The sequence below is a fragment of the Ursus arctos genome, chromosome X (genome assembly GCF_023065955.2).
Source record: "Ursus arctos isolate Adak ecotype North America chromosome X, UrsArc2.0, whole genome shotgun sequence".
Classification (NCBI taxonomy): Eukaryota; Metazoa; Chordata; class Mammalia; order Carnivora; family Ursidae; genus Ursus; species Ursus arctos.
Window position 1 is genome coordinate 92727868 of NC_079873.1, and position 27765 is coordinate 92755632.

The window sequence follows — 27765 nt, forward strand, 5'->3', positions numbered from 1 at the left end:
TAAGTGTCAAAGGGTTTCCTTGTCTCCGATGCCAAGAGAGTTACCACTGAATTCTGGACGAGAAACTTCGGGTGAGGTTGTTCGGGGGCTGACGCCTAATGTAGCCTCTCTCCTCCACTTGCACTTTGAATTGTGCTTTTTTTTTTTTAAAGATATTATTTATTTGACACAGAGAGAGAGACACAGTGACAGAGGGAACGCGAGCAGGGGGAGTGGGAGAGGAAGAAACAGCTTCCCTGACCAGGGAGCCTGATGCAGGGCTCGATCCCAGGACCCCGGGATCATGACCCGAGCTGAAGGCAGACGCTTACCGACAGAGCCACCCAGGCGCCCCAGAATTGTGCTTTTAATGCCTGTGAGGCCTGGGATTGGAGGCGGCTGGGTGGGGGGAGGGTCGGTCCTTCCTCTTTTTCTTCTGAAGCAGATCAAGCCTGCTTCACAGGCCTAGATCTGCCATTAGGGTAAGTTTTGTGGGACTCAGAACAGCCACCCCAACTTTTTCCACAATGGAGCTACCCCTGACAAAGGAAGTAGGAGTGAAGACCCAGAACGCTTAGTTTATTTTTTTTAAGATTTTTATTTATTTATTTGAGAGAGACAGAGCACAAGCAGGGGGAGAGGCAGAGGGAGAAGCAGGCTCTCCCCTGAGCAGGGAGCCCAATGCAGGACTCGATCCCAGGACTCTGGGATCATGACCTGAGCCGAAGGCAGACGCTTAACCGACTGAGGCACTCAGGTGCCCCCAGAACACTTAGTTTAGTCATTTTTTAAAAAGATTTTATTTATTTATTTGACAGCGAGAGAGGGAACACAAGCAGGGGGAGTGGGAGAGGAAGAAGCAGGCCCCCGGGAGCCCGATGCGGGGCTCGATCCCAGGACCCCGGGATCACACCCTGAGCTGGAGGCAGATGCTTAACGACTGAGCCACCCAAGCGCCCCAAGTTCAGTCAGTTTTAAATGAAAAGTGAAACCTTGTTTTCTAGAACATGAATCTAGGGCTTCAAAACATCGGGAGAACTGAGGGGTTGTTTTTTGGAAGGCTTACATTCTACTGTATGTTTAAACAAGTGATTCATTTGGACATATGCTTTTTCCAGATGAATTTGACAACTACATTAGGAAGCTGAAGGAAGATTTTTTTTCTTTTTCGAAGTTCCTTGGAGAAGGTACTTGTGAAATTATGGTACAGAGATGAACAGATGCTAATTCAACAGGTTAAACATTGAAATTTGAGGACTGTTTTTGCATCTGTATTGAGAGGATAGTTGGCATTAAAAGCAAGACTTGGAAATTATTTTCAGTGCCTAAGGCTTGCCTTTTTAGATGCAGCTTTATTCACTTCTCTGAGCGATTGATCAGAGACTCAGAACGTTAGGCAGGAAGAGGCAGTCAGTTTCCTTGCACTTGGGTCCATGAAAACGTGGTAGATATACGACAAGGGGCTCAAATTTTACTATCAGAAAACCTCCGAGTTCCCCAAATAGGAATTGTTTCTTCTGCTTCAACTCATTTTGCACTAGTGTTCACAGACATGCTAGGGGGTGATCAGCTGGATTTGATCTTACGTGCCCACAAATTCAAATTTTTTTAAAAGATTTTATTTATTTGACGGAGAGAGAGACAGCCAGCGAGAGAGGGAACACAAGCAGGGGGGAGTGGGAGAGGAAGAAGCAGGCTCACAGCGGAGGAGCCTGATGTGGGGCTCGATCCCAGAACGCCAGGATCCACGCCCTGAGCCGAAGGCAGACGCTTAACTGCTGTGCCACCCAGGCGCCCCCACAAATTCAAATTTAAGACTCGTAATGAAGTATATCTTCCTTAGGATCTTCCCCGCCCCCCCCCCCCCGGTTTATTGAGGTATAATTGAAAAAGAAAATTGTACATGTTTAAAGTGTGCACTGTGATCCTTTACTATATGTATACATTGTGAAATGACTACCACAGTCAAGTGAATGAACGCATTTATCACCTCACATACTTAATTTTTTCTGATGAGAATGCTTCAGCTCTACGGTCTTAGTAAATTTCAATACCCAATACGGAATTAGTGACTATAGTCGCCATGTGGTGTGTTAGATTTCCGGAACTTACTCATCAGATAACTGAAGTTTGTACCTTTTGATCAATCTCTCCCCATTTCCCTTATGTCCCCACCCCAGCAAGCACCACTCTACTTTTTTTAGATTTCACGTATAAATGATACCATACAGTATTTGGGGTTTTTGGGTTTTTTTGTCAGAAGAGCGCATGAAAGCCCAGGTACTCGTCACCCATCTTAGCTTCAACAATTATCAAGTCTTTGTCCTCCTTTCTGGCCCTACCCCAATGGGAGGTTTTTTGTTTTTTTTTTAATTGAAATATAGTTGACATACAACATGATACTAGTTTCTGGTGTACAACATAGTGTTTTGACATTTATATACATTATGAAATGTTCGCCATGATAAGTGTCATTACCATCTGTTATTAAACAAAGTTATTACAATAACATTGACTCTATTCCCTGTGCTGTAATTTTCATGCCCTTGGCTTATTTTATAACTGGAAGTTGGTACCTCTTATTCCCCTTCACGTATTTTTACCCATCCCCCACCCAGTGAAATCATACGGTATTTGTCTTTCTCTGACTTACTTCACTTAGCATCATACACTCTAGATGCATCCATGTTGTGGCAAGTGGCAAGATTTCATTCTTTTTTTAATGGCTGAGTAATACTCCTCTGTGTGTGTGTGTGTGTGTGTGTGTGTGTGGTGTGTGTGTGTGTATGTGTGTGTGTGTGAGAGAGAGAGAGACAGATATCTTTATCCATGGTACCATGCAGTTTTTGTCTTTGTCTGGCTTATTTCACTTTAATGCCCTCTAGGTTCATCCATGTTGTTGCAAATGGCAGGATGTCCTTCTTTCGGATGGCTGAACAGTATTTCGCTGTATGTGTACACCACATTTTCTTATCCTTTCATCTGTTGAGAGACACTTAAGTTTTTTCTGTATCTTGGCTCTTGTGAATAAAATTGCTATCAACATGGAAGTGCGGATATCTCTCTGAGATACTGCTTTTGTTTTCTTTGGCTATATACCCAGAAGCAGGATTGCTGGATCATATGGTAGTTCCATTGTTAATTTCATGAGGAACTTCCATTCTCTTTTTTTTAGGGTCTTTTAGATTTGTTGAATACTGATGTTTATTAGTTAGAGTGGTTTAATCTTTCTAAGTAATCTTAGAGAGGAAACTCTGAGATGCTCTTCAGATATGGAACTGAGATATAGCTGTGACTTAATTGTGACCAGTATAAAAACTGTTCTGGTGTATAGCAGAATTATCTACAATGGCCAAATTATGGACACAGGCCAAGTGTCCATTGACTGATGAGTGGATAAAGAAGAGGTGGTGTATATATACACAATAGAATATGACTCAGCCATCACAAAGAATGGAATCTTGCCATTTGCAATGATATGGATGGAACCAGAGGGTATTATGCTAAGTGAAATAAGTCAGGCAGAGAAAGGCAAATACCATGTGATTTCACTCACATGTGAATTTAAGAAACAAAACAATTGAGCCAAGGGGGAAGAAAGAGAGAGACACATAAACCAAGACACAGACTCTTAACTGTAGCGAACACACTGATGGTCACCAGAGGGGCGGTGGGTGGGGGTTTGGGGGGAGTAGGGGGTGGGGATTAAGGAGGGCATCACTTGTGATGAGCACCGGGTGTTGTACGGAAGTGTTGAATCACTATATTGTACACCTGAAGCTAATATTACGCTGTATGTCACCTAAGTGGAATTTAAATAAAAACTTAAAAAAAAAAAAACTGTTCTCAAAGGATTGTGCGGATATGCTATACCGGAGACTGCCTCAAGTACTCTGTACGCAAATATGATTCTGATTCCATTATGATACTCAGTTTCAGTGTGTCTTATATTCGAGTTTTCTTTATGTTGTTTTTTTAAGAAAAATTCTGAGTAATTTTAATTTGATGTGGTAAAACACTGCTATTGGGAAGCATTCCTATATACCCACCTCGGTTTGGAATAGTGTGTTGTGCCGTAGCGCCGGTCGAATCTGAGTATCTCAGAGCTTATCCGACAAGTAACGATTGGATGCCCACCGTGCGCCAGGTGCCGCTCTAGGTGCTGGAGTCGCCACAGTCAACAAAGAAAGGGACATCTCTGCCCTCAGGCAGGCAGAGAGGTAAAGTAGACGTGCTATCACATGGTGGTAAGCTGAGTGAAGAAAAGAATGATAGGAAGGTAGGTGGTGGGATCCTCTTCCAAGTTCAGTGTCTTGCATGTTTGTATCTTTGTGTATTTCTGAGGGGGAGGAAAGGCTGCATGACGGAGAAAGAACGGAGCCTTTGTAGTCACAGACCTAGGTTTGAATTCTAGCTCCGAAGGCAGACAAGTTACTGAGCGTGGAGTCGAGAGCAGAGGTTCCTCGTCTGTCAAATCGTGACAAAGATTAAGCCTATTTCGGGCTGCCTGGGTGGCTCAGTCGTTAAGCGTTTGCCTTCGGCTCAGGTCATGATCCCAGGGTTCTGGGATCGAGCCCCGCATCAGGCTCCCTGCTCAGTGGGAAGCCTGCTTCTCCCGCTCCCACTCCCCCTGCTTGTGTTCCCTCTCTCGCTGTGTCTCTCTCTGTAAAATAAATAAAATCCTTAAAAAAAAAGATTAAGCCTATTTCTATTCATTCATTCATTCATTCATTCATTCATGCTTGCTAGCTCGCTCGCTCGCTGTATGGACTGAGCCAGCCAGGTGCCCCAGGTCAAGCCGATCTCCTAGGGTGGCTGTGAGTGGGACCTGAAAAAATCTGGAGAAGCACTTGGCACAGTGCGCGGCACGCAGAAGGGCTTGGTAAATGCTCACTCTTGTCACTCTTACTAATAAATCATAGCCCGGATTTCTCAGACCCCGACGCTGCTCCTTGTAACCTTAGCCCCAGGCTGGGGCCCTATTCTCAGGGGCCAGGTCACCCGGAAGTCTGACAGGGATCCCCTGACTTCGCCACCTAGGACCCCACCCTTTCACATGTTCGGTTACCCAGGGAACAGAGCCAATTCTCTAAGAATCAACTGACAGGCTTCCAAATAGAGCACTTTTTGTTTTACCTTACAGTTTTGGAAGGCACCTGGAAAAGCGGGGTGCGGCGCTAACTCTCCAACTCCTGGCTTTAGCGGAGAGATGTGTGTGTGTGTCTGCGTGTGTTTGGCGTGTTGTGCTGCTAGTGACAGAGTATGTGTCTCTTGAGAAAGTGTCCCAAGGGCGTACTGCCGTCAGCAGTCCCTTCTTCAGTGAAATCGGGTATCTTTCGCACATGGACAGGTATTTGTATCTTCTGAGTTTGACCGTATTAACTTTGTTTTTGTCTCTTATTAAGGAAAAGACCAAAATTGTTGAGCCCTTGGACTATGAGAATGTGATCACCCAAAGGAAAACCCAGATTTACAGCGACCCCCTCAGAGACCTGCTTATGTTTCCAATGGAAGATATCTCTGTGAGTTCACAAGCATTTCTTTAAAGGAAAACACACTTTCCAGGCCCGTTCTTACGGCAAGAATGTTCCTTGTCTTCTAGATCTCGGTGATAAGTCGTCAGCGCAGAACAGTGCAGTCCACTGTACCAGAAGATGCTGAGAAAAGGGCCCAAAGTTTGTTTGTCAAAGAGGTAAGACCTTCAGAGGCCACAGGGGACCATGATTATGTTCAAAAAAATATTTTTCCTTTAGTGTCAATGGGAAATAAAACGACTGTAACTTAGCAGACCTCCGTGACAAGTCTAGATGATGTGGCAAATAGCATAGGTTCTTAGTTCCTCCCTTTTGGATTTGAATACTCTCTGAACTTGGAGTCAGAGTGTCCCAAAGTGTGTATGAATTGGGATTTTTTGCTGCCAATTGGTTTAGGGAGACCATGTTAATCCCCAAGGGACGATCCCAGTACCAACACTTTCCAAATGATTAAAAGTCCGTCAGCTTCCTTTACCAGACTTTAAAAAACTGGATATATGTAGACTTGTTTGATGTTTCAAATTAAAGATTCCTATTTTCTTTCAGTGCATTAAAACCTATAGCACAGATTGGCATGTGGTAAACTACAAGTATGAAGACTTCTCTGGAGACTTTCGAATGTTGCCATGGTAAGTGTAGAAGCTTCTCAGTGGTACTTTATAGTAAAGCAAGGCCTTAAGCGACCGGCTTGTTTGGTAAATGTACTTTGGACGATTGAGTATGTTTTCACTTTGCACACTGAAATTCTTTCCAAAACGTATGAGTTTGCTTTTTGGCTTTGATGCATCTGTATTGACCATAAAGTCATCTTCTTCTAGTTCTGGATAACGTAGTGAGCACTTCCCAGCGATGTCAATGAAAATGCTAGAAGGGGGGCAATTGGATGGCTCAGGAGGTTAAGCATCTGAATTTGGCTCAGGTCATGATCTTGGGGTCCTGTGATTGAGCCCTGCGTCGGGCTCCCTGCCTGACGGGGAGTCTGCTTCTCCCTCTGCCCCTCCCCCTGCTCATGCTTTCTCTTTCTCTCTCTCTCAAATAAATAAATAAAATCTTAAAAAAAAATGCTAGAAGGTATTTGGTTCGATTCGACGACCCCAGACATCCCTTGACAAAAGCACATCTCTTTCAGTTAAGTTGACGGACTGCCATGAGCACCCTGGCCCAGGAGCCAGTTCAAATCTTATTTGTTGAGGTTCAAATCTTATTTCTGCCACTTACTAGCTGGATGACCTTGGGCCAGTCACTCAATCTCTTTGAGCCTCCCCGTTCTCCCTTTCCTCTTCTAGAGTACTACTAACCTCATAGGCTATCGATTATCTAGGAAATGTTTTCAAGAAATAAGACGTTGTGTAGCTTCTTGTAGTTTTCAAAACACTTCCCTAGAAGAGAAAACAGTCATGAAAACGTCCTTTAAAATTGAATCCTGAGATAGATGACCAGTCCAAGTTCATATAGCAGACAGATGGAGGAGCCAGAATTACACTGTGTTGCTTTTTCTTCTGGGGAAAGATAAGGTTCTGCCACCACTAACAGCCCCGGCCCACGTTCTCTGGCAGTTCTGCCCTCCCTGACGAAGTATCTGGGCTTAGTTGTAGCTTCGCCGCGGGCTGCCCATGTGGGAGTCCTTACAGAAAAGGTAATGTAAGTTTACTCAGAGGGGAAACTGAGTTTGGAAAGGAGAAAAGAATGTATTCTCCTCGTGTCTTGGCATTTTCTCGGTTGTAAAAGAGAGAAATCTACTCATCTTGCTTTTATTTTTTTTTGTCTGTTCTCTTCAGTATCTGAGATAATTCTCTTGTGTTTTCAGCAAATCTCTGCGACCAGAAAAGATTCCCAGTCACGTATTTGAGATTGATGAGGACTGTGAGAAAGACGAGGTAAAAGTGGTGGCTGCTGCACTGGTGTCCTCAAGGTCGCTCCTGCCAACAGAGATTTCCTTGAGAAAAGATGAGGGACAGAATTGTTTTTGAGTGGGCCGACTTTCAAGCTAATGAGTGGTTTAAAAAAATTTTTGAAAATTGTTGCATTTCCAAATGGAGTTTAGGAAAAATCAAGTGAAATGGGCTGTGATTTGTATATAAACATGTTTTCCCACCTGTGGGAGATGCTAGTGGGGCTGGTTTTCCCTGCGCTGGGCATGTGGCATGGTGATTCATCTGGACCCCCCTGTGTAATAGGTCCCTCTTGGGACAGATGGCCTGATGTCTGTGACATTTTGAGGTGCAGTTTGACTGTTTACTTAATGCAGAAGATTCTCCCAGAAGATGGCCCATAAGATTCAGTAATTATTGAGTACCTGCTGTGTGCGTGGCATAGAGCCTTTTTTTCCCTAGTTAATGATTTCAAGTTTCGTCAGGCATCTTTGTGGGGGTGGGGGAGACGTTATGCTTTAATTAGAAAATGGAGCAGGGCCCAGTTCTTGTCCCCCAAAAGTTGGATTAGATGGCTGGCTGTTTCACTGATGGTTTTTGCCGTATTTCAGGATTCCTCTTCGCTATGTTCTCAGAAGGGTGGTGTCATAAAACAAGGCTGGTTGCATAAAGCAAATGTAAATAGCACCATCACGGTTACCATGAAGGTAAGAAGTAGTTATTATATTATTTCATCATTTTAAGGATATTGTCATGAGTTAACCTGTGTGGAAAAAGTATTTCTTTAAAAAATTGTTTACAGGGGCGCCTGGGTGGCTCAGTCGGTTGGGCGTCTGCCTTCGTCTCAGGTCACGATTCCCAGGCCTTGGGATCAAACTGCACATTGGGCTCCCTGCTCAGGGATTCTGCTTCTCCCTCTCCCTCTGCCCTTCCCTCCCCTCCCCCCAGCCCCTGCTTGTGCTCTCTCTCTCCCTCAAATAAATAAATAAATAAATATTTAAAGAATGTTTACAGTGAGCCCTAGCAAAAAAAAAAAAAAAAAAAAAAAGAGAGACGATTCTCACAGATGTATAGAATTTAAAAACTCTGCAACCTCAGGATAAATTTGGAAGTGTAACTTTTTAAAGAAACATAATTATTCTGAATCAGGAAGTTTAAAAAGGAGGCTGTCATTCAACTATACTTCAATTAAAAATAAAAAAAAATTCAGGAAGGAGGCTGTCAGTTGAATGAAGATAATGACATTGAAACAAAAGGGCATCACAGGTCCCTATGTGGGATAGAAGGATAGAGTCATCCGTTTATTTAGCAAATATTAATTAGGTGCATATTCCGTGCTGGTCACTGAGGGGAACTCTATGGATGTGTGAGATGAGGTCCCTGGCCTCCAGCGGTCTCCAGATGAGATAAGAAACATATCCAATTTACTACTCTACAGAGCGGTACCTTAGTGCTGTCCGAGAATTACAGAGTTTGTAGTCTGGCCAGAGTAGTGAGTTTGTGTATGGGGCTTGTAGGAGATAGAGGTAGAAACAGAGAGAGAGGGGAAATGGTGCAGGGTCTCGAATGGCTCGGGCATAAAGTTGGCTTTCGTTCCAGAGGTTGTGAAGAGCCATTAAAATCCGAAGGTAAAACTAACAAGCTACTTGAAGATTCTGAGCAGAAAAACAAAGTATTCTCTCATACCAAATATAACTGTTCCTGCAGAGACTCAATACAAGATCACGTGGTTGGCCGAGGCCGATTCACACTTCCATGAAGTCTTGAAGGTCATTCTGTCTTTCACATAGCCTGCAAGCAGAAACCATGGGTGTCTACCAGGAGAAGACTCCAATTTTATCTTCATTTAATATTTTGCCCGCTGCTTTCCATTGAGCGGCTATGTCCAGTTCTCACTTTCATTTCCAAGTGCTGAAACTAATGAATCCGAGCTGTAGGAAGCTTCCTGTGTGTCTCCCGCGCTCACCATGGGCTTTAGCCTGTGGGGATGAATGCATTTGTTTCGGACTTCATATGGACTTCAAACACTCCGTGCTGGGTGTTTTGTATTCTGTATCTCATTTAATCCTTGCGGCCGCCCTAGGATAGAGGGGTCCTATTTTTGTTCTTAGTTTAAGACGTGGAAAGTGAGGCACAAAGAAATTAATGGTTACCCCAAGGTCACATGGCCCCAAATTCAGACACGGGATTTGAACCTAGGCAGGCTGACGCCTGAGCCTGTCGGTGCCGACTAGCTGAGTGAGTGAAACTCGAGTCTTTATCGTACCATATTTCCTATCAGAATTACCAGATTCAGCCGGGGGCCTGGGTGGCTCAGTTGGTGAAGCATCTGCCTTCGGCTCAGGTCATGATCCCAGGGTCCTGGGATCGAGTCCCGAGTCGGGCTCCCTGCTCAGTGGAGAGTCTGTTTCTCCCTCTGCTCCTCCCTCTGCCCATCCCCCTCCCCCTGCTTGTGCTCGTTCTCTCTTTCTCAGATACAGAAAGAAAGAAAATCTTAGGGAAAAAAACCTTTCAGGTTCAGAAATGTGTGTGCGAAGACTATAATTCAGTGCAGATTGCCAGAAAATGGTTCTGTGGGTTTTGAGTCCACTCTCAGCATACTCAAAATATTAAACTGTTTTCTCCATACTTACGCTGTAGCCCAACATGAATATAATGTATGGAAATATGGATTCGTAGAACAAGACATTGGGGGAATTAATACCTTTACAAAACAATTCACCACGGGATTCTTTTCAATAGTGAATTACTCTAATGCCTTTAACATAGAATTTGCTTTGCATACAACTTTTTAGGAGCCCATTTATTATAAACCAAAATACAGTTGCCTGTAAAAAGCACATGCTTTAAATTTTCCTCCATAATTTGTGAAACACAGCTTGGTTGATGCGGTGGGCAGAATAATGGCCTCCCAAAGATGGCCATGTCCTAATCCCCAGCACTTGTCAATGTTTCCTTTCATGGCAAAGGGGAGTCAAGATGGCTAATCAGCACATTGGGAGAGGAGCCTGGGTTATCCAGGTGAGCTCAGTGTGATCACAAGGATCCTTGTCCTTGGAACAAGGAGGCAGAAGAGGAGAGTCAGGGAAGGACGAGGGAGGACAGAAGCAGGGTCAGAGGGAGATGCTTCGTTGCCGGCTTTGAAGACGGCGGAAGGAGCCACTGGTCAGGAAATGCAGGCAGCCTCTGCAAGCTGGAAAAGGCAAGGAAATGGCTTCTCCCCTAGAGATTCTAGAAAGGGACACAGCTCTGCTACAACCTAGATTTTCGCCCAGCGAGACCCATGTCGGACTTCTGCTCTGTAGAACCGGAAGAGAATACATTTTGTTTTAAGCCACTGAGTCTGTGGTAATTTGTTGCGATGACCGTAGAAAGCGAATTCAGTCAAGTAGTCAAAGATGGATTGCTTAGCTTACGTGTTGTCTATCCCTGAGGTTGCAAACGCCACCACTCATGGGGGCCAGGCAGGAGCCATAAATTCATGAAGTGGGTGGTGGATCTGAGGCAACTTAGTGACCACATGGCCCGGCTGAAGGGGACAGCTGCCGCCTGCCTCCAGCTAATTGTCGCTCTGCTGCTGCTGAGCTAGGCTCTTTGCGTTGTTGCCTCCTTTCATCCCCAGCTGTTCATGTTTTGGCCACTTCTTCTTCTTCTTTTTTTTTTTTTTTAGTGAGATATAATTGAAATAGCATAAAACCACACACTTTCTTTTTAAAACTTCTACCAAACAGTAGGCAAAGAAAGGAAAAGAATTAAAGTGATCCTCTGTGCCACACAGCTCTTAAAAAAACAAAACGAGTAGGGAATAACGTGAAATAGGCCATAATGAGATTTGGGAATTGCGCCTGGTCATGGATTTCATTTGTCCCGGTTATTCTCCCTTATGGATTATGGCTCTCCATTTTGGATTTCTTGGATATACGTCCCATATTCTTCCGGTTTTACTTCCTAAGCCAGAGCAGTGGTATTGTATTTCAGGATTAATCACAGCTGGGATGGGCATGAGAGGAAGAAGGTTCGGCCAGACTCAGTGAAAGGTGTCTGAGGGATTTTGCCAAGATATTTTTGTTTTCCTCTAAGACTTGTGTTTTAACTATTATTGAGTTCAGCCTCATGGAGGTTGGTTGAAACTCGCAGTGTTTACTATGCCATCTCTATGGAAACAGAGGGTGTGTGACTGTATGGAGAAGGGCCATGGCGGCGGAGGGGGGCGGGGGTGGGCGGGTGTTGGGTGTGGGTAGCAGTTTTTGTAGTGGCCAGCCTGGAGAACTTGGAGTGAGGGCCAAAGGGGAAGTCCAGGCCCATGAACTGTGGCGCCCTGGGGGACTTGGGCTTGCACCCTTAGGTGAGGGGATCAGACATGTTCTTCCTGCAGCAGGCCTGGACCGGCTCAGAGCTAGGAGAGAGTCTAAATCTAACGGTGGGGTGAGCAGCTGACCCGGCTCTTGGAGAGCTGGCAAAGGCAGAGACGGATGAACTGAGGCAAAGGGCTGACGGTTCATGAGATGTTCCAAGAGGAAAATCTCTTCTACATTTGTTTCTGTTAGGCTTTGATGTGAAGAAAGTTAATGAGTCTCATAAGCGAACGGGAAGGTGAGTCGAGCATGCTATTATCTGAGTCATTTTCCTGCTACCGGGGGCAGTTTTACCATCAGTGCACCTGGAGTCCTCTGCCTGCTGGGATGTCCCCCCCACACTGGTGAGAAGCTCTGGTAGCTTTAGCAGTGAGCACCACAGACCTAGAACTTGCGGAGTTGTTGGCTGTTAGAAAAATTCAAGCTTTGATAGCCCCCTAAGTTCGCAGTAGACTAACCAGGAAGCTACAACAGAAGGATCTCAGTATTATTCATGACTCATTAGCAAATAACAGCCTACGGGAGCCATGTGACTTCCCTTCTGTTTTCTCTCTGCCTCCTTGGTGTGCTCTGGCTTGACACTGGCCTGCGATCCCGCTGGGGTTGACCGGGATTAAGGTAGGGTAGCTGGATCCCTCTTAGAGTGACGTGTCAATTTCAGGGTCTTTATTCATTTAAAAACTTCAGGATTTAAAAAAAAATTATGTAGAATCCGTCCTTTGGAAAATTTGAAATGATGGACAGCAACTTAATTGTCTTTTTTTTTTTAAGATTTTATTTGAGAGAGAATGAGGGAGTGAGAGAGAGAAGGAGTGGGGGGAGGGGCAGAGGGAGAGGGAGAAGCAGACTCCCCGCTGAGCAGGGAGCCCAACAACGTGGGGCTCGATGCGGATGATCCCGGGACTCTGGGATCATGACCTGAGCTGAAGGCAGACGCTTAACCAGCTGAGCCACCCAGGCGTCCGTTAACTGTCTTTATAACCAAGGCCGAGTCCTTTTCCTGGATTCTTTGGCTGTCAGAAATTAGGGAGTCTAATGGCACGGAAGGGAGACATGGAGTCGTGAGAGAAGGTGGAAAGAAAAAAAGCAAAGGAAAGAGGGTTAGAAAACACTGAGAATGTACTGTATAGTGACTAACATAATATAATAAAAAAAATATTATTACAAAAAAAAAAAAAAAAACACTGAGCCAAGTCCAATAGATAAAAGGGAATCAGAAGACTCCTACTTTCTAAGGTCTTTTGAGAAAGCAACCGCGTGATCTGTAATGCGACATAAATAACATAGCCACAGTAATTCATATATAGGCTGCTTTAGAAAGCAAATCCTCCCTAGCTAGCTGCCAGACAGTTTTGCAAGAACATTCAAGTTGATAGTGATGGGCTCTAGGGCAAAGGGGCTGGTGAAGGAGCTAAGCTGATTTCTTCATATGGGAAGAGGACAAGAGCCCATATTTGTGGAATAAAAATTTGCACTTTTCCCCATATACGCCTTGCCACTAGCCCCGGTCAGTTGTTAAGCGATAGTCAGCATCGTCTTCTGCCGTTGTCCTGATTTCCCCAGAAGTGCTGGCCGAGCCTCTCCGTTGGTGGCTGGGAAATTGGTCGCAAGAAACCCAGGCTCCGGGAGAGCTGATAATGACGCACATTACTGCCCAAGCCACGGTTTTCGGTGCCCTGTCACTTCCTCTCACCGAGGAGGATGCTGGTGTCGTGAGCTCTTGCAAGAGCTCCGTCCGTTGTCTGTACACAGTGCCTATTGGACCCTGAGCTTATGATTTGCTTTGTTCTTGGTGTTCCTGTTAAAACAAGGCAAGCCTTGTCATAGCTGATTAATTTCCTCAATTTGTACTTTCTAGTTAATGAGAACACACCCCGTTGCCAGTCTGCAATTCCTGGGAAAGCTTTGGAGAGCAGTTTAAGATCTCCTAGAGAATAAACGATCCCTTAGACAGAAGTGCCAATCTTGGCAGAAACCTGGTCATTTACACTCTCTCTCTCAAGTAGCTGCTGGAAACCTCTGCTTTTTTCAACTCCTTTCCACATCGGTGAAGGAATTGAACGCGGACCAGATAGCTAGGATATTGGATTTGACCTTCCCCTGGCGCTCAGAGCTAGTTTTCCTAAGGGATATAATGATCTATGGAATAAGGAAGAGTCTGATCTTGACGGTGGTTTTTCATTAAAAAAAAAAAGTCTGTTGCAGATTCTTGGCCAACCCCTGGGACACCCACCTTTATGCCTCTTCTTGGCTCAATTCGGTCACATTCCTTTAGCTTCCTCCTCCCCATTCCCAGCAATTAGACGTTGAAGTGTCTTGGTATGTTATCGGGGTTGTAAGTTCAACTGCTTGATGTATGACTCACTTCTGCTGCCCCCTCCCCTTTTGGTTTGCACAAAAGAGAGCCATTTGTTATATATCCCGAGTCAAACAGTCCTCACTTACTCTTTTGACTGTTACGGGAGGGTTTCTTCCCTTCTGTGTTGGGAGAACAACAAATCAAGGAATTTTACCTAGGAGAGCACGTACGGTATTAAAATAATTGCCGGAGAGGCCAAGGTCAGTATGTTAATTGCAACAAAAGGAAGAGAGATTTTTTTAAACATTTTTTTATAGGTAAGTTTATTGTGTTCTCAAGTCTACCAGACTGTCTCTCCCAGCTAACGAACAGATTATAGTCATTTTATGGGTATGGGGTTTCTCACTAATTTGTTTTTTGGGGTTTGTTTTTTTGTTTTTTGTTTTTTTTCAAGTACACTCCACGCCCAGCGTGGAGCCCCACACGGGCCTTGAACTCATGACCCCGAGATCAAGACCTGAGCTGAGATCAAGAGTCGGACGCTTCACCGACTGAGCCAGCCAGGCGTCTCTAATTTTTTAAATTTAGTTTTTCCTCATTCATTGGTGACTGTTGGAACACCATTTATTAGGGGCTGCTCACGTGCTGGACACTATGAGGAAATCAGTGACTTCATCACCAAATATGTGTTGAATATCTTATTAACTCAAGGTGTTAGTATCGCAAAGGGTAGGGAGAACTTTCCCACGCAGAACTTAAAACCTGTTCGGGGAGATGGGACACAAAATGAAAATGGTTTAGGGGCGCCTGGCTGACTCAGTAGAGCATGCGACTCTTGATTGCGCGGCTGTGAGTTCGAGTCCCACGTTGGGCACACAGTTTACTTAAAAAAATCGTATACTGCTTAAAGGTGGTACAGAGACCAGGTGCTGTGTGAGTCCAGGTCACTGTGAAATGAGGTCAGAGGCGGCTTCTTGAAGAAGGTAGGGCCTCAAAGGGAGAAAATCAGGAAGTGAGTGTTGGAGGCGGTACGTACAGGTCAGCAGGTGTGTTAGGTGAAGTTGGGTAGTCATGAGAGGATAAATTTGGTTTGGTCCATTCGTATCTCCCTGCACCTCAGTTTCTCCTCTGTAACATGGAGATGTTAACAGTAGTCATCATACAAGGTTATTATGAGGATTAAATGATATAGTGTGAGGAAAGCCAGAGACCGACAGTAGTCACCACTCCACGGATGTCAGCCATTTGTATTATTTTATATTATTAGTGGGACTGTGGGAGCACCTTGAAGGTGGGGTCAGTCATGTGAGCCCTGCCATGTGGGTGATGGAGGGTCATTGAAGATTTGAGCAGGGCTGTGATATGCTGAAATAAAGCTGATAAAATAGTCTGTCATAATGAGAAGGGCAGATTGTAGACCTTTCCTTCTAGACTTTGCTTCAAACTAAATAATTTAAAAATCTCCAGTGCCCACATATGGTGGAGTTATTTAAGAAAAGCTGTTTGACAGGTACCTGGGTGGCTCAGTCGGTTAAGCATCGGATTTTTGATCTTGGCTCGGGTCGTGATCTCAGGGCCGTGAGGTCGAGCCCCGCATCGGGCTCTGTGCTGGGCGTGGAGCCTGCTTAGGATTCTGTCTCTCCCTCTTCCTCTCCCCCTGCCCACCTCCACCCCTACCTCTCTCTCTCTTTCAAAAAAAAGAAAAAAGCCTATTTGATTTTTAACCAGTTTCCCAGAAGGTAAACCAGTGTGCTATATTAAAACTTGGTAGGACTGTAAAATGATACGGTGAAGAGAGTTGAGTGATATATTAGGTTGCCAATGTACCGGTAGGGGTTCTTCAGCTCTCTTATATTAATTGCAACTTGGTTTTCTGATAAGTCCTGGGGTTTTCTTCTCTATTATTTCTTTCATTTTTGCTTGGAACAGCTCTGAGATCCAGGACGTCTCTTGCTCTCCTGCTTTCTTCTTTTCCTCGCCGCCTCTTGTTTTCTGCTCTGAGACAGTCAAGTAAGTCTCTCTTGCCCCATTCCTGCATTGCTCCTGGCCCACCTACTTTGCCGGCCTGCTTTCCCTAAATCCTGCACAGCATTCTTTCCCAGGGCTCCTGGTTCATGTAACCTAACAGTGAATACTTACCCTCTAGGTAACACACATAGGTGAACCCTCTTGAGATTTGTTATATCAGATGATAAAAGGCTCTCCTAATTTGAGGATACTTGGTGCTCAAACTTGCTGACCTTCCAACTTTGATTCCACGGAGTGACAGAAAGCCTTTGTTCTCGCTCCAGAAAGGGTCATGTGGTAAATATTTAAAAGGTTGTCATCCAGACAGCTCAGGGTTTTAAGGAGACTTGGCAGGACATGATCCCAGAGAATTACCTCCTTTGGCTCCCTCTCGGTTTTATTCTTCTGGGTGGTCTGAGTGGGCCACTCATTGGGATCCGTGCTTCTCATCAGGTCAGGTGGGGCAATTTTCAGCTGTGTCCACCATCTAGGAAAAATAGTAAAAGGGAGGAGGAGGAGGAGGAAGAGTACGGACATTACAGAGAAATACCATCCCATTGGATGAAACCACTGGAGAATCCGTACTGGAGAATGAATTGTTCATTCATTCATCATTTGTTTTGCAAAATTTTATTGAGTCCAGGCACTGTTGTAGGGGCTGGGGATATAGCCGTGGATGAGACATGGACCTTGACAGTCTAAAAGAGACAGACAGCAAATAAACAGATGAATAAGTTATATTTGGATAGTGATGGCTGTATGAAAAGGATAAAATAGTGTGCCATGGCGGAGGGGAGGTGCTCATAGAAGGCCTCTCAGAGGAGGTGAGGTTTCAGCAAAGACCTGAAAGCAGTAAGAGAGTGAACCATTGTGGCTACGTGAAGGAAGAGGATTCTCGGCCAAGGAAACAGAAAGTGCGAAGACCCAAAGGTGCTTGCTTGGGGTGTTTGCAGAGCAGCAGGTGAGCCAGTGTAGGCGGACTAGTGTGATAAGAAATAAAGTCCAGGGACGCCTGGGTGGCACAGCGGTTAAGCGTCTGCCTTCGGCTCAGGGCGTGATCCCGGCGATCTGGGATCGAGCCCCACATCAGGCTCCTCCGCTATGAGCCTGCTTCTTCCTCTCCCACTCCCCCTGCTTGTGTTCCCTCTCTCCCTGGCTGTCTCTATCTCTGTCAAATAAATAAATAAAATCTTTAAAAAAAAAAAAAAGAAATAAAGTCCAAGGGGAGCGCCTGGGTGGCTCAGTCGGTGAAGCGTCTGCCTTCAGCTCAGGTCGTGATCCCAGGGTCCTGGGATCAAGCCCCGCGTCGGGCTCCCTGCTCAGCGGGGAGTCGGCTTCTCCCTCCCCCTCAGCCGCTCCCCCTGCTTCTGCTTTCTTTCAATCTCAAATAAATATATAAAATCTTTAAAAAAAAAAAAGAAGAAGAGATAAAGTCCAAGAGGTAAGCTGAGGCCAGAACAGGTACACCATCTTAGGCTATGGCAGGGATTTGTGGTTTTAGGTGGGAAGCCAGTAGAATTAGCTGTGGGTTACAAAGGACTCGAGGCCTTCAAGCTGAGAGGTATGATACAATCACCACTGTTCTACGTAGTCATTATTTTAACAGCTTCCCAGGAGATGAAACCCAACGTATGTCCTAGACTATTAGAATGAGGAGAGATCTTACAGCTCTGTTGTTGGGGCTGAGTCTGATTTTTCTAGAAACGACTTAAAATTCCTTAACTGTACAAATGTGTTTCAAGCCTGTAGGAAATTGCTGGGGGAGGGTGGCCCCTAGCCTGGGAAGGCTGCCGTGTTATTTGTTCAATTTCAAGAAAATTCTTTGTAGATCATGAAAAAATGATCTTACAAGATCATCTGGCCCGATCCCATTTTACAAGTGAGGAAACAGAAGCGGGCTCTTGAGGACAGCTTGGCTGCTGGTGAGCAGAGTGCGGGACAAGAATCCAGATCGTGTGACTTTCAGGCATCTGCCTTCTCCCCAGATTCATGAGCTCCCCACCTCAGTGTCCCATTTCGACATAATTGCACTGTTACAGGAAGCGATTGACTGTAATTTCAGATCCCTTTCCCTCTCTATTGTAATGATGTGCTTTGCTCACTTTGGAAGTGGCCGCTGCCACGAAATGTCTTTGCTTGGTGAGGCAGCTGTACGTGAAAAAAAATTCACAGACTCGAATTTGACTCTGCGCCACAAGTGTTGTGCTCTGTGTTTTGCGTTCTTCTGCCATTCTCTTTATTGTTGGCGCTGGGCTCTGCAAGTGGATCATGCTGGAATTTTAGGTTTAGTCACAGGTCAGATTCTAATTGGTTGTAATTTGTGCCCGGAAAATGTATCTTAATTTTTGCCATACATAATTACTGTAATAACTTTCAAAAGGGGGTGTTTTGTTCATTTGGGCACAGCGTGTAATTTTAGGTCGTCTTGTCCCATCATTTAAATGACATGTGAACCACTGTCATGAAAACAAGCAAACATAGACAGTTGGTCTTTGAACAATGTGGGGGTTTAGGGGTATCCACCCCCCTGTGCAGTTGAAAATCCATATGTAAGTTTTGACCCCCCCAAACTTAACTCCTGTTGACCGGAATCTTACGGATAACATAAACAGTCGAGTAACATATTTTGTATGTTGTATGTGGGATAGACTATAGACGATAAAGCAAGCCACAGAAAAGAAAATGTTATTAAGAAAGTCATAAGGAGGGGCACCTGGGTGGCTCAGTCGGTTAGGCGTCTGCCTTTGGCTCAGGTCATGATCTTGGGGTCCTGAGATTGCACCCATCCTTGGGCTCCCTGGTCCGCAGGGAGCCGGCTTCTCCCTCTCCCTCCGCCCCTTCGTCCCCCCACCCCGCCCATGCTCTCTTTCTCTCAAATAAATAAAATCTTTTAAAAAAAAAAGTCCTATAAGGAAGAGAAAATACATTTACAATACTGTAATGTATTTTTTTAAAAAATCCACACGTAAGTGGACCTGTGCAGTTCAAACCTATGTTGTCCAGGAGTCAGCTGTGTCTGTGTGTGTGGGTAATCAGCACTCTGATTAACATTTTCCTTGTATGTGAATCTAGATTTCTTCAGTTACAGCTTCAGGAAACTTAAATGTGGGTGAATCCAATAATGAGGAGCATATATTCTCATATTGTGGGATCACACACACACGTTTTCTGTACCTATGTAGTAATATTCACTTGATTGGCATTGCAAAACAAAGTGATATTTTCCGTTTGGACTCCTGTCTGTTGATACCGTACAAACCCACATGACCACTCCCTGAAATGGAAGCTGTAGCATTTACCAGTCGAACCTGTTAGGGTGTTCCTCACGCTGGTATATTTTTGTCATTCGTTCCAAAATCAGTGCTATTGAAACAAGTCAAAAATAACTACGAGCATATTATTTCTCTTTCCTGGTTTTCCTAAAAAGAAATGCAACTTAACATGTATGTATTTTGCTTATTCATGCTATGGAAAAATAGATCGTTGATATTTCAGATATTTTGCCAGAAATTAAGTCACTTTCAAGAATGAGCCTGCCAAATAACACTCTTTCCATGATTAAAGTTCTTAAAATAGTCCGAGATCAGACCGGATGATCAGATGGGTTATTGGAAGTGGCAAGCTTACACCTTAAAGCCAACTTCTGTAAGACAGGAAGTGTAGGAAAGCGCTTCCTCAATCATCACCCAGAGCCTATGTCCTAGTCCCTTTCCATTCCCACCCTGAAATGATTTTAGATCCTTCATCTGGGGGAATTTTACTATAACAGATGCTTGACACAGTCTGCAGTTTGTGGCTTAATTTTTTTAAGGATTTTATTTATTGAGAGAGAAAGAGAGAGAGAGCATGCATGAGCAGGGGGGGAGGGAGAGGCAGAGGAAGAAGCAGACTCCCCACTGAGCTGGGAGCCCGACGTGGGACTCGATCCCAGGACCCCGGGATCACGACCTGAGTCAAAGGCAGACACTTCACCGACTGAGCCACCCAGGTGCCCCAGTCTGTGGCTTATTAAAAGAACCACAGGCTCATCAGAGAGCTCCAAATCCGCCGTTTAATGTCTTTGATCAGGTCTAAGACTTTCTAGGGGAGCCTAGAGGGCTAGCGTGAATGAATCCAGCTGTCTTCCTCCTTTTCCCCCTTCTTGTGGGTTTCGCTGTGAGTTGTAGTGACAGGTTCCTCCCTAACTGTTGTGAATGCCTAATTTCAAACGGATGGCACAACCCCAGTGGGCTTATTGACTCAAATCTCAACATTCGGAGTACTCAGTGACAACTGGGAGGCAACCAGTGACTCTCGGTGTTTCCCTGGCGTTTCAGAAGTGGGGCCGTGGGACAGCATAGGTGAGCGCAGTGAGGGGTGCAGGTGAGGTGAGTATATGTGACGGGGGGTATGAGTATGTATATATATTTTGTCTTTTGATTTAATTTTTTAGCTGTATTGTGTTTTTTTTTTTTCCAAACGTTTAAAATGTTTTCCTGTTTATACTTGGAGTCCTGGTGACATGAATGAAATGATAAGAATCCAGTCGTGGTTTTGCAGTTAATTGGGAAAAGGACGTAATAGTGAAATGGACAGCGCTTTGGATACAAAAGTGCTTTCGAAACTCTAAAGTGTTAAAACATCGTCCTCTGTAGATTAACTGAGAGGAAATCACTTGACTTCAAATTTTTCGTCTAAAAAAAGTAAAGATAATTGTAATTCCTACCAACTTCTCAGAGTTGTGGGAAGATTGTCCAGGTACAATGGCTGCAGCAAGCCCTTGAAGGTTTTTAGGGCAAATAAACTGTTTAAATGTTCAAACAAATGTATCATTGCTGGTCTTTCCCCTATAGGTATTCAAGAGACGGTATTTTTACTTGACTCAGCTTCCTGACGGTTCATACATTCTCAACTCCTATAAAGATGAGAAAAACTCAAAGGAATCTAAAGGTTGCATCTACTTGGACGCCTGCATTGACGTTGTTCAGGTAGGGCTATCGAAGTCACCTTTTCTTCTCTTTCTTGAAGAGGGTTATTGATCAGCTATTAACAACCTCCGCATTTTTCTGTTGTGGTCAATGGCATCTCCATCCACCAAAACGTTGATACTGGGAACCTCAGAATCCTCTTCAGTGCCCTAGTCTCGCTCTGTGTGAGAATTCAAGTTTTACCCAGGCCTTTGGAGTCGGGCTCCAAAGTGCTTCTTGATCTCTTACCTTCTTTCCACTCCCACTGCCCTTTGGTTCTCCCTTTTGCCCTCTCTTGCCTAGAGTCTTGCCTTCCTGCCTTCTGATTTGTTGCCTTGCTGTAGTCCATCCTCCGAAGACAGAGATGGGGTCCTTCACTTGTCTACTTAAAACCTTTTGGCTCTTGATTTATTATCTTGCAGAGGAAGAGCTAAAGCGCTTACCATGACCTTGCAGGTCACGGTGATTTGGCCTCAGCCTACCCTCTAACCTCATGCCCCCCGCACCCTGTAGACACTTTGCGCTCTAGCCACTCCGCATGTATTTGCCTCTCTTCCACTTGTTTCTCTGCTTGGCGTACGCTTTCCCCTTCTGTTCCTGTTTGAACCTTACCTTTCAAGACTCCGTTCAAATGGCTCTTACACCAGGAGATGTTTTCTGTTTCTCTCCTCACCCTCATGCCTGCCACGTGGAATGAAGCTCCCCCTTGCTTGTGCACCACTTTGCTTTTTCCTCGGTCCTAGAACTGAAATCATACTCTAATTTGTGGTTCATTCTGCATATTCCTCTTGGGATTCTAGGGACCATGTCTTACTCGTGTCCGTGTCCCCTGTAATAATTAGTAGTGTTGTGCGCCCAGGAGCGCCTTAACAAGCGTTCGCTGATGTGCGTTCGCTGATGTGCGTTCGCTGATGTGCGTTACCGAGGGGGCGTGGACAGAGATGCAGTGGGACACAGGGCAGAGAGATGATCTAAACAGGAGGTCGATTGGCAGAGAGAAAGAGCCATTACTACAGAGCCTGCGTGGCGTGGCTGACTTTAAGGAGCACTTAGCTGCTGGGGAGGCAGGAGGTGCTGGTGCAGGGTGCTCATCCTATCTGAATCTTACTGTCAATCCCACTGAATCCTACTTATTATTAATCCCACTCAAAATGAGGTTGTCATGTGGATCGAATAAAAGACACTTAAAAAAATAAAGATCTATGTGAATAAAAGGTACCTTCATATATAAAATATATATATGTTTATATTTTATATATATTTTATATATCTATAAAAGGTGCCTTTATATGTAAAATATAAAATATGTATCCTATACATATATTTAATGTATAAATATATGTAATGTATAAATATATATAAAATATATAACATATAATTATATAATATATAAATATATATACAAAATATTAAAATTCATATTATATATATACATATATATATATATATATATAAAACAGCTTTCTTATCTTACTGGAAGAAAGAGAGTACACGATTCCTAGCTTTTCTCAATTCGCTCTAGTCCGGAGTTTGCCCATTATAGTGTCCCAGCCTCTGCTTTCTCCATCTCTTTATGATTCCCCTTCCCAAATATTTTCAAATATATAAATCTTGAGGACTTGCTACAGCCGTTTAATTTCATCCTTCACTCTACTTTGAAGATGAGAAGGAGGAAATTTCTTGGTTCCTTCTTGAATGATGGCCATGTGGTGGGAAATTATGGATTTGCGAGCCTTTCTTGAAATTAATGCCGAGGTATTTGGGGGGAGGGGGAGTGTGTCATGTCTTTTGTCCCGACCCAGAAGGTGGTAGGGTAAAAGTAGGCGTCATCAGGTTTTAGGAAAGGAGGCGGCTTTCGTTTTCCTTCTGGGCTGGTGTTCGGCATAGGTCGTCTCCATATTTTTTACTGAGATCCACCATGTAATGTGAGCCAACTCTAGTCTTCTTTATGCTAACCTGACGCACTTCCTATCATTCACGGTGCCGGGAGTTGGGGATCGGTAGCATGTTTTACGGTGTGATGTGAATAAGTACCAGGTTTATTTCAAATCCCATTTGAGCCTGTTTTCAAGGGCTGATTTTGAAAATCTATAAATACGCAAGACAAACTTGCAGCGGGGTAGAAATAGTTACAAACATTTGCTGATTTTTACGGTGGCAGTTGGATTCTCTAGGTGTGGAGGATGGGAGAGGGCCTTACATGATAATACTCGGCCAACAAGCACAACCACTTTGTGTATATATCACTGTGCTCAGTACTGAGGGGACTAAAAAAGGTACATTTGACATGGTCCTTCATCGTCTGGGAGTTTCTGCTTCTCGTTGAAAGAAGCAATTCTTTCGTGACAGTATTGACGTACATATGTGCTGAGCTGAGGTAAAAATAAATAAACGAATGAAGTCTAATATTGAAAGGGTAACTAAACTAACTGAACACACGCCTTTTCTTTTTTTTTCTCTAGTGCCCCAAAATGCGCCGTCATGCATTTGAACTCAAGATGTTAGATAAGTATAGCCATTATCTGGCTGCTGAAACCGAGCAGGAAATGGAGGAATGGCTGCTAACTTTGAAAAAGATTATTCAGATCAATACCGACAGTTTAGTGCAAGAGAAAAAGGAGACAGTAGAAACAACCCAAGGTCAGAATTTTTAAATGATTCATTATCGAGGTAAAGCTCTTGTCTTTAATCCGTGGGAATGTCCTCTGTGTAGGGAGAATACAGAACTCTTAATCTTGAAGGTTGACCTACTTCCTCATTAAAAGTAACTATGGAGGTTGATAGATTTTTTTTTTTTTTAGGAGTTGATGCTGCATGGGTTCTGACACATGAAATATAACCAGACTAAAACGGATAGGGAATTCATGGCAGATTGTCAAAAGTCCATTAAAGTGTTCCCTGTGCTTTCATAATCAAAATTCTTTGCAGTAAATCTAGTAGGAGAGGATGGGGTGGGAGAGATAGTTAGGGTATTCCTCTTAGGTGATTAGGAATGGTCTGCATGGTTTGGAACATCTGCTTTTAATGAATTTGCAGAAGATGAAACTAGCAGCCAAGGAAAAGCCGAGAACATCATGGCCAGTTTGGAAAGGAGCATGCATCCGGAACTGATGAAGGTACATCTTTCTTATGGCAACTTGCCTTCAACTGAGACAATGCAGGGTTAGCTATTAAAGTTTTAATGCTGGGTTCCATTTGGCATTGTCATTTCTAAGGTAAAAACCACAGCAAGTTAGTGATACAGGTAGAGATTGTAAGAGAAAAGTTACAAGGGCTGGCCAACAGTTGGGAAATCTTTTTTTTTTCCCCCTAGATGTCAGGAGGTGCTTTTAGATTTTTGTGACTTTATTCATGTTCCTTCTTAATCAGTGTAATTACTGTATGTCATTCATAAAACAAATATTCTTCCTTCAAGGGGCTATTGCTACAGATCGAACATGATATTCCATCTAATGATTTGCATGTATTAACTTCATATGAAAACCACATATTCTGTCTATATGTAAATATATATATATATATATATATATTTCATCAGGTAAAGATTTTGGTGACCAGACATCATTTGTGTTAATTACTCCGCTCTTTGGAGTTTGAAATGAGCTAATTTAGAAAGTGCAGAGATGATTCTCATACCTGTCTTAGTAGGTTACATAGTTTACTACGTGGACTCGAAACTATAGTAGAATAGGTTATAACCCATTTATTCATTTAAATCCTCATTAAACCTATTTATATTCTTTACTTCGTTCCTCTTCCTAGACTACTAAGTTACGCAAGCTTAGAAGTTATTTTTTCTGCTTTATTTATTTATTTATACTTTAAATTTATCCTTCTCTTAAAAAATTACCCCCTCAAACTTCACAGTTGTTTTCCAAAACTTAGGAACACACTCATGATCCCCTGATCTAGGTTTTCTATGATTTTGTAGATGTTAACGTATCCTTTCTGAGTCTTCGATGTTCTAGGCCCACTGTTTTTCCTAAAGTGTTGGAATCAGAATTATGTATAAGATCCCATGGCTAACACCCTGGCTATGGGAGAGAGAGTGCTTTGTCATTTATTTTTCTTTTGCATTCAAGTCTCTTGGATTCCTTTTTTGTACTACTGGGGGTTGAGCAATATTCTTGATGTTATGAGAGACTCGTAGAAAGTGTAAAAGCCTGATCTATAGCTTATCGTGGGTCCTAGTGATGGTGACTCTCATCCAGCAAGCGTTTTTTATCCATCTTAAGTAAATGGAGATAGGGAAGAGTATATTTTTGAAGATCTGCCAGATGGTAGTTTCCCAGACGAGATACTTTATTTTTAAGTGATCTCCACACCCAAGGTGGGACTCGAACTCACGATCCTGAGATCAAGTGTCGCGTGCTCTACCGACTGAGCCAGCCAGGCGCCCCACACAAACTAATTATTTAAATGTTATTTTAATACTTTTTTGAAGGAAATGAAGTAATGTTTGGTGTGTGTATTTTTAATTTTAGTATGGCAGAGAAACTGAACAGCTAAACAAACTCAGTAGAGGAGATGGAAGACAGAATCTCTTTTCTTTTGATTCGGAGGTCCAGGTATTAATGATCTATTTCTTTAAATAACCATAGAATTGTCGCTTATTTAGATGAACAACGTCTGTGAAATGTTGAAATCACTGATTTCTGTACCACTGGGCGATACCTATTGCTTTATATTCGTCGTGTTGACTTCGAACAGGGAGCTTGACTGACTTTCCTCAAGAGACTGGCACAGATGCAAATAGTTTGGGACTGAATACACAGTTGTTGTTTTTTTTCCCTCCATTCCCTTTATTTTTTTTCACCTCATCTCCTCAAAAGAAATAAATGAAAGAACATTTAAAGATGGTTCTTTAAAGATGGTTCCTGTGCTTTTAACCCATTAAATACAAGTGTGATCTAGTAGCAGGAAATATCTGCAGTATAACGAGCACCAAGTCATACGAGAAACGTGGTTTCTTTTCTACTCTTGATGGAGCCCTTGGAACTGGGATAATGTTCACGTCTGGCTTAATCCAACTTTCGGGGGAAAGAGGTGCCAGGACACGCAGTCTTATGTGCCTTTGTGTATCCCACCATCTTGCATGAGAGTGAGGCACTCCGTACTAGGATCTGTGCGGCTCGTATTTAATTCCGTATTTTCTGATCGAATTGCTGATTTGTTTAAATGGAAAAATTCAACTGTATGTAAGTCTCACACATATTTTTCTTAACATATTTCACACGAACATGAAATCATTTGGGGAAAGATGAATTTTTTTTCACTTTTTTTCTACGTGAGATTCATGATTGAAATTTGGGGATTTTTTTTTAAATAGAAAAGTTTGCATTGTATGTGCATTATGGTTTTTTTCTCAGTGAAAATAGATCAGAAAAATGTAATTGGGGGAAGACTGATTTTGTTGTTCCTTCTTTCTGTTTCGAATGGTTTTCTAATTAAGTTTTTTTTTTCTTTTTTTAGTTTGAAATGGGAAAAGTGTATAGTCTATATATAACGCAGACATTTTTCCTTAATAAAAATACCACACAAGAAAAAAAAAACTGGGGGAAAAATTTTTTTAAAAAATTTCATCTCCTACTTTTTTCCATAGCAGTATGATACCGTTTGTGTAAGTTATGTGATTTCAAAAAGAAAAAAATATATAGCCGGTCTTGAGAGTGTTAGTTCTAAGATACTCATTCAGAAAGTTGCTTGTTCCAGACAAGTCTGAGCCTTTTATAGAACCCCCACCCCCTGAAACCCCCCCTCCATTGGGCTCTAATTGGACATGTCAGGCTCTTTCATTGTATACAAAGAAGCCAATTGACTGTGGTTGAAACTCAATCCAGTGTCTTTAAAAAACTTGTGGTGTAATGTTTTTGTGGTCATGGAACTGAACTCAAACTATGACATCAGTTATCAGTGAGCTACGACAGCCAGTGAAGAATTCAGAGTTGCGATGAAACTTTAAAGCACAGAGCAGTTGAATTTAATGTTGATTCTGGAAGGCAGGGTCCTCGCAGAGAAATCTGTGCCATATGTGTTGAGTCTCTTTTCTAGGTGAAGTGCCATCCTAGGATATCAGCCTTATCTTTTGACCACAGTATGATGTTTAGAGAGAGATCTTTCTGCCACTGACCTTAGAGAATAAGGAAACACTGGCTGACCAAAGGAGACGGCTCCAACTCGGGGACTCCTGGGGAAGGCCCCATGTCCCAGCATTGGGCCTCAGAAGGCAAAGGATTTGGGGGCTGGGGTGGTTTAGTCCAGTTTCTCTTCACATTCCACTCTCTGAATAAGATAGAAGGGAGAGCAGATAAATGGGCGGAAATTAGAATTGATCTCCATGGCAATGACTTGCCTCTGCTGGCTGCCGAGATAAGTGTTCAAGAGGGAGCTGTCTAGTCCCACACATTTGTATTTGGTTTGTAGATAAATAGACTCAGGGGGGTGGAATGGCACTTTCAGGTACGAATATTATACTTAGGCCCATATAAGGAGGATTTTGTCAGTGATGCAGGCTAGGTCAGAACAGCTATAATTATCCAAGACTCTTCCGGCACAATACCTGTTTTGGCTTGAATTACTTAGGCAGCTGACAAAAATTCTTGTGTTTCTTGGCTTTGAGTTTTCCATATTGGCAGTATATCCTATTCAGATTCACCCGGTCATTTCCCGCCTGCCTTGTCTCAGGTCTTAAAGTATAGTAAGTTGTCCCACAATCTATACTTTTCTTCCCATTTGTGACCAGAACGTAAAATCTGTTCGGATACTCAGAATGAA

The 27765-nt window shown here is 43.4% G+C and overlaps 1 protein-coding gene across 4 annotated transcripts in view; it reads left to right on the forward strand.

Annotated features, from left to right (window-relative positions):
- The window catches only part of DOCK11 (dedicator of cytokinesis 11), a 189510-nt gene that overhangs the window by 41053 nt on the left and 120692 nt on the right, over window positions 1-27765 (forward strand). For all 4 annotated transcript variants that reach the window (XM_026478872.4, XM_057313809.1, XM_026478874.4 and 1 more), the window contains exons 2-10: window positions 5385-5501; window positions 5582-5671; window positions 6060-6142; window positions 7321-7390; window positions 7996-8091; window positions 20878-21012; window positions 23454-23631; window positions 24028-24107; window positions 25476-25559. In XM_026478872.4, coding sequence (XP_026334657.2) covers window positions 5385-5501; window positions 5582-5671; window positions 6060-6142; window positions 7321-7390; window positions 7996-8091; window positions 20878-21012; window positions 23454-23631; window positions 24028-24107; window positions 25476-25559 — 933 coding nt within the window. The remainder of the gene's footprint in view (window positions 1-5384; window positions 5502-5581; window positions 5672-6059; window positions 6143-7320; window positions 7391-7995; window positions 8092-20877; window positions 21013-23453; window positions 23632-24027; window positions 24108-25475; window positions 25560-27765) is intronic.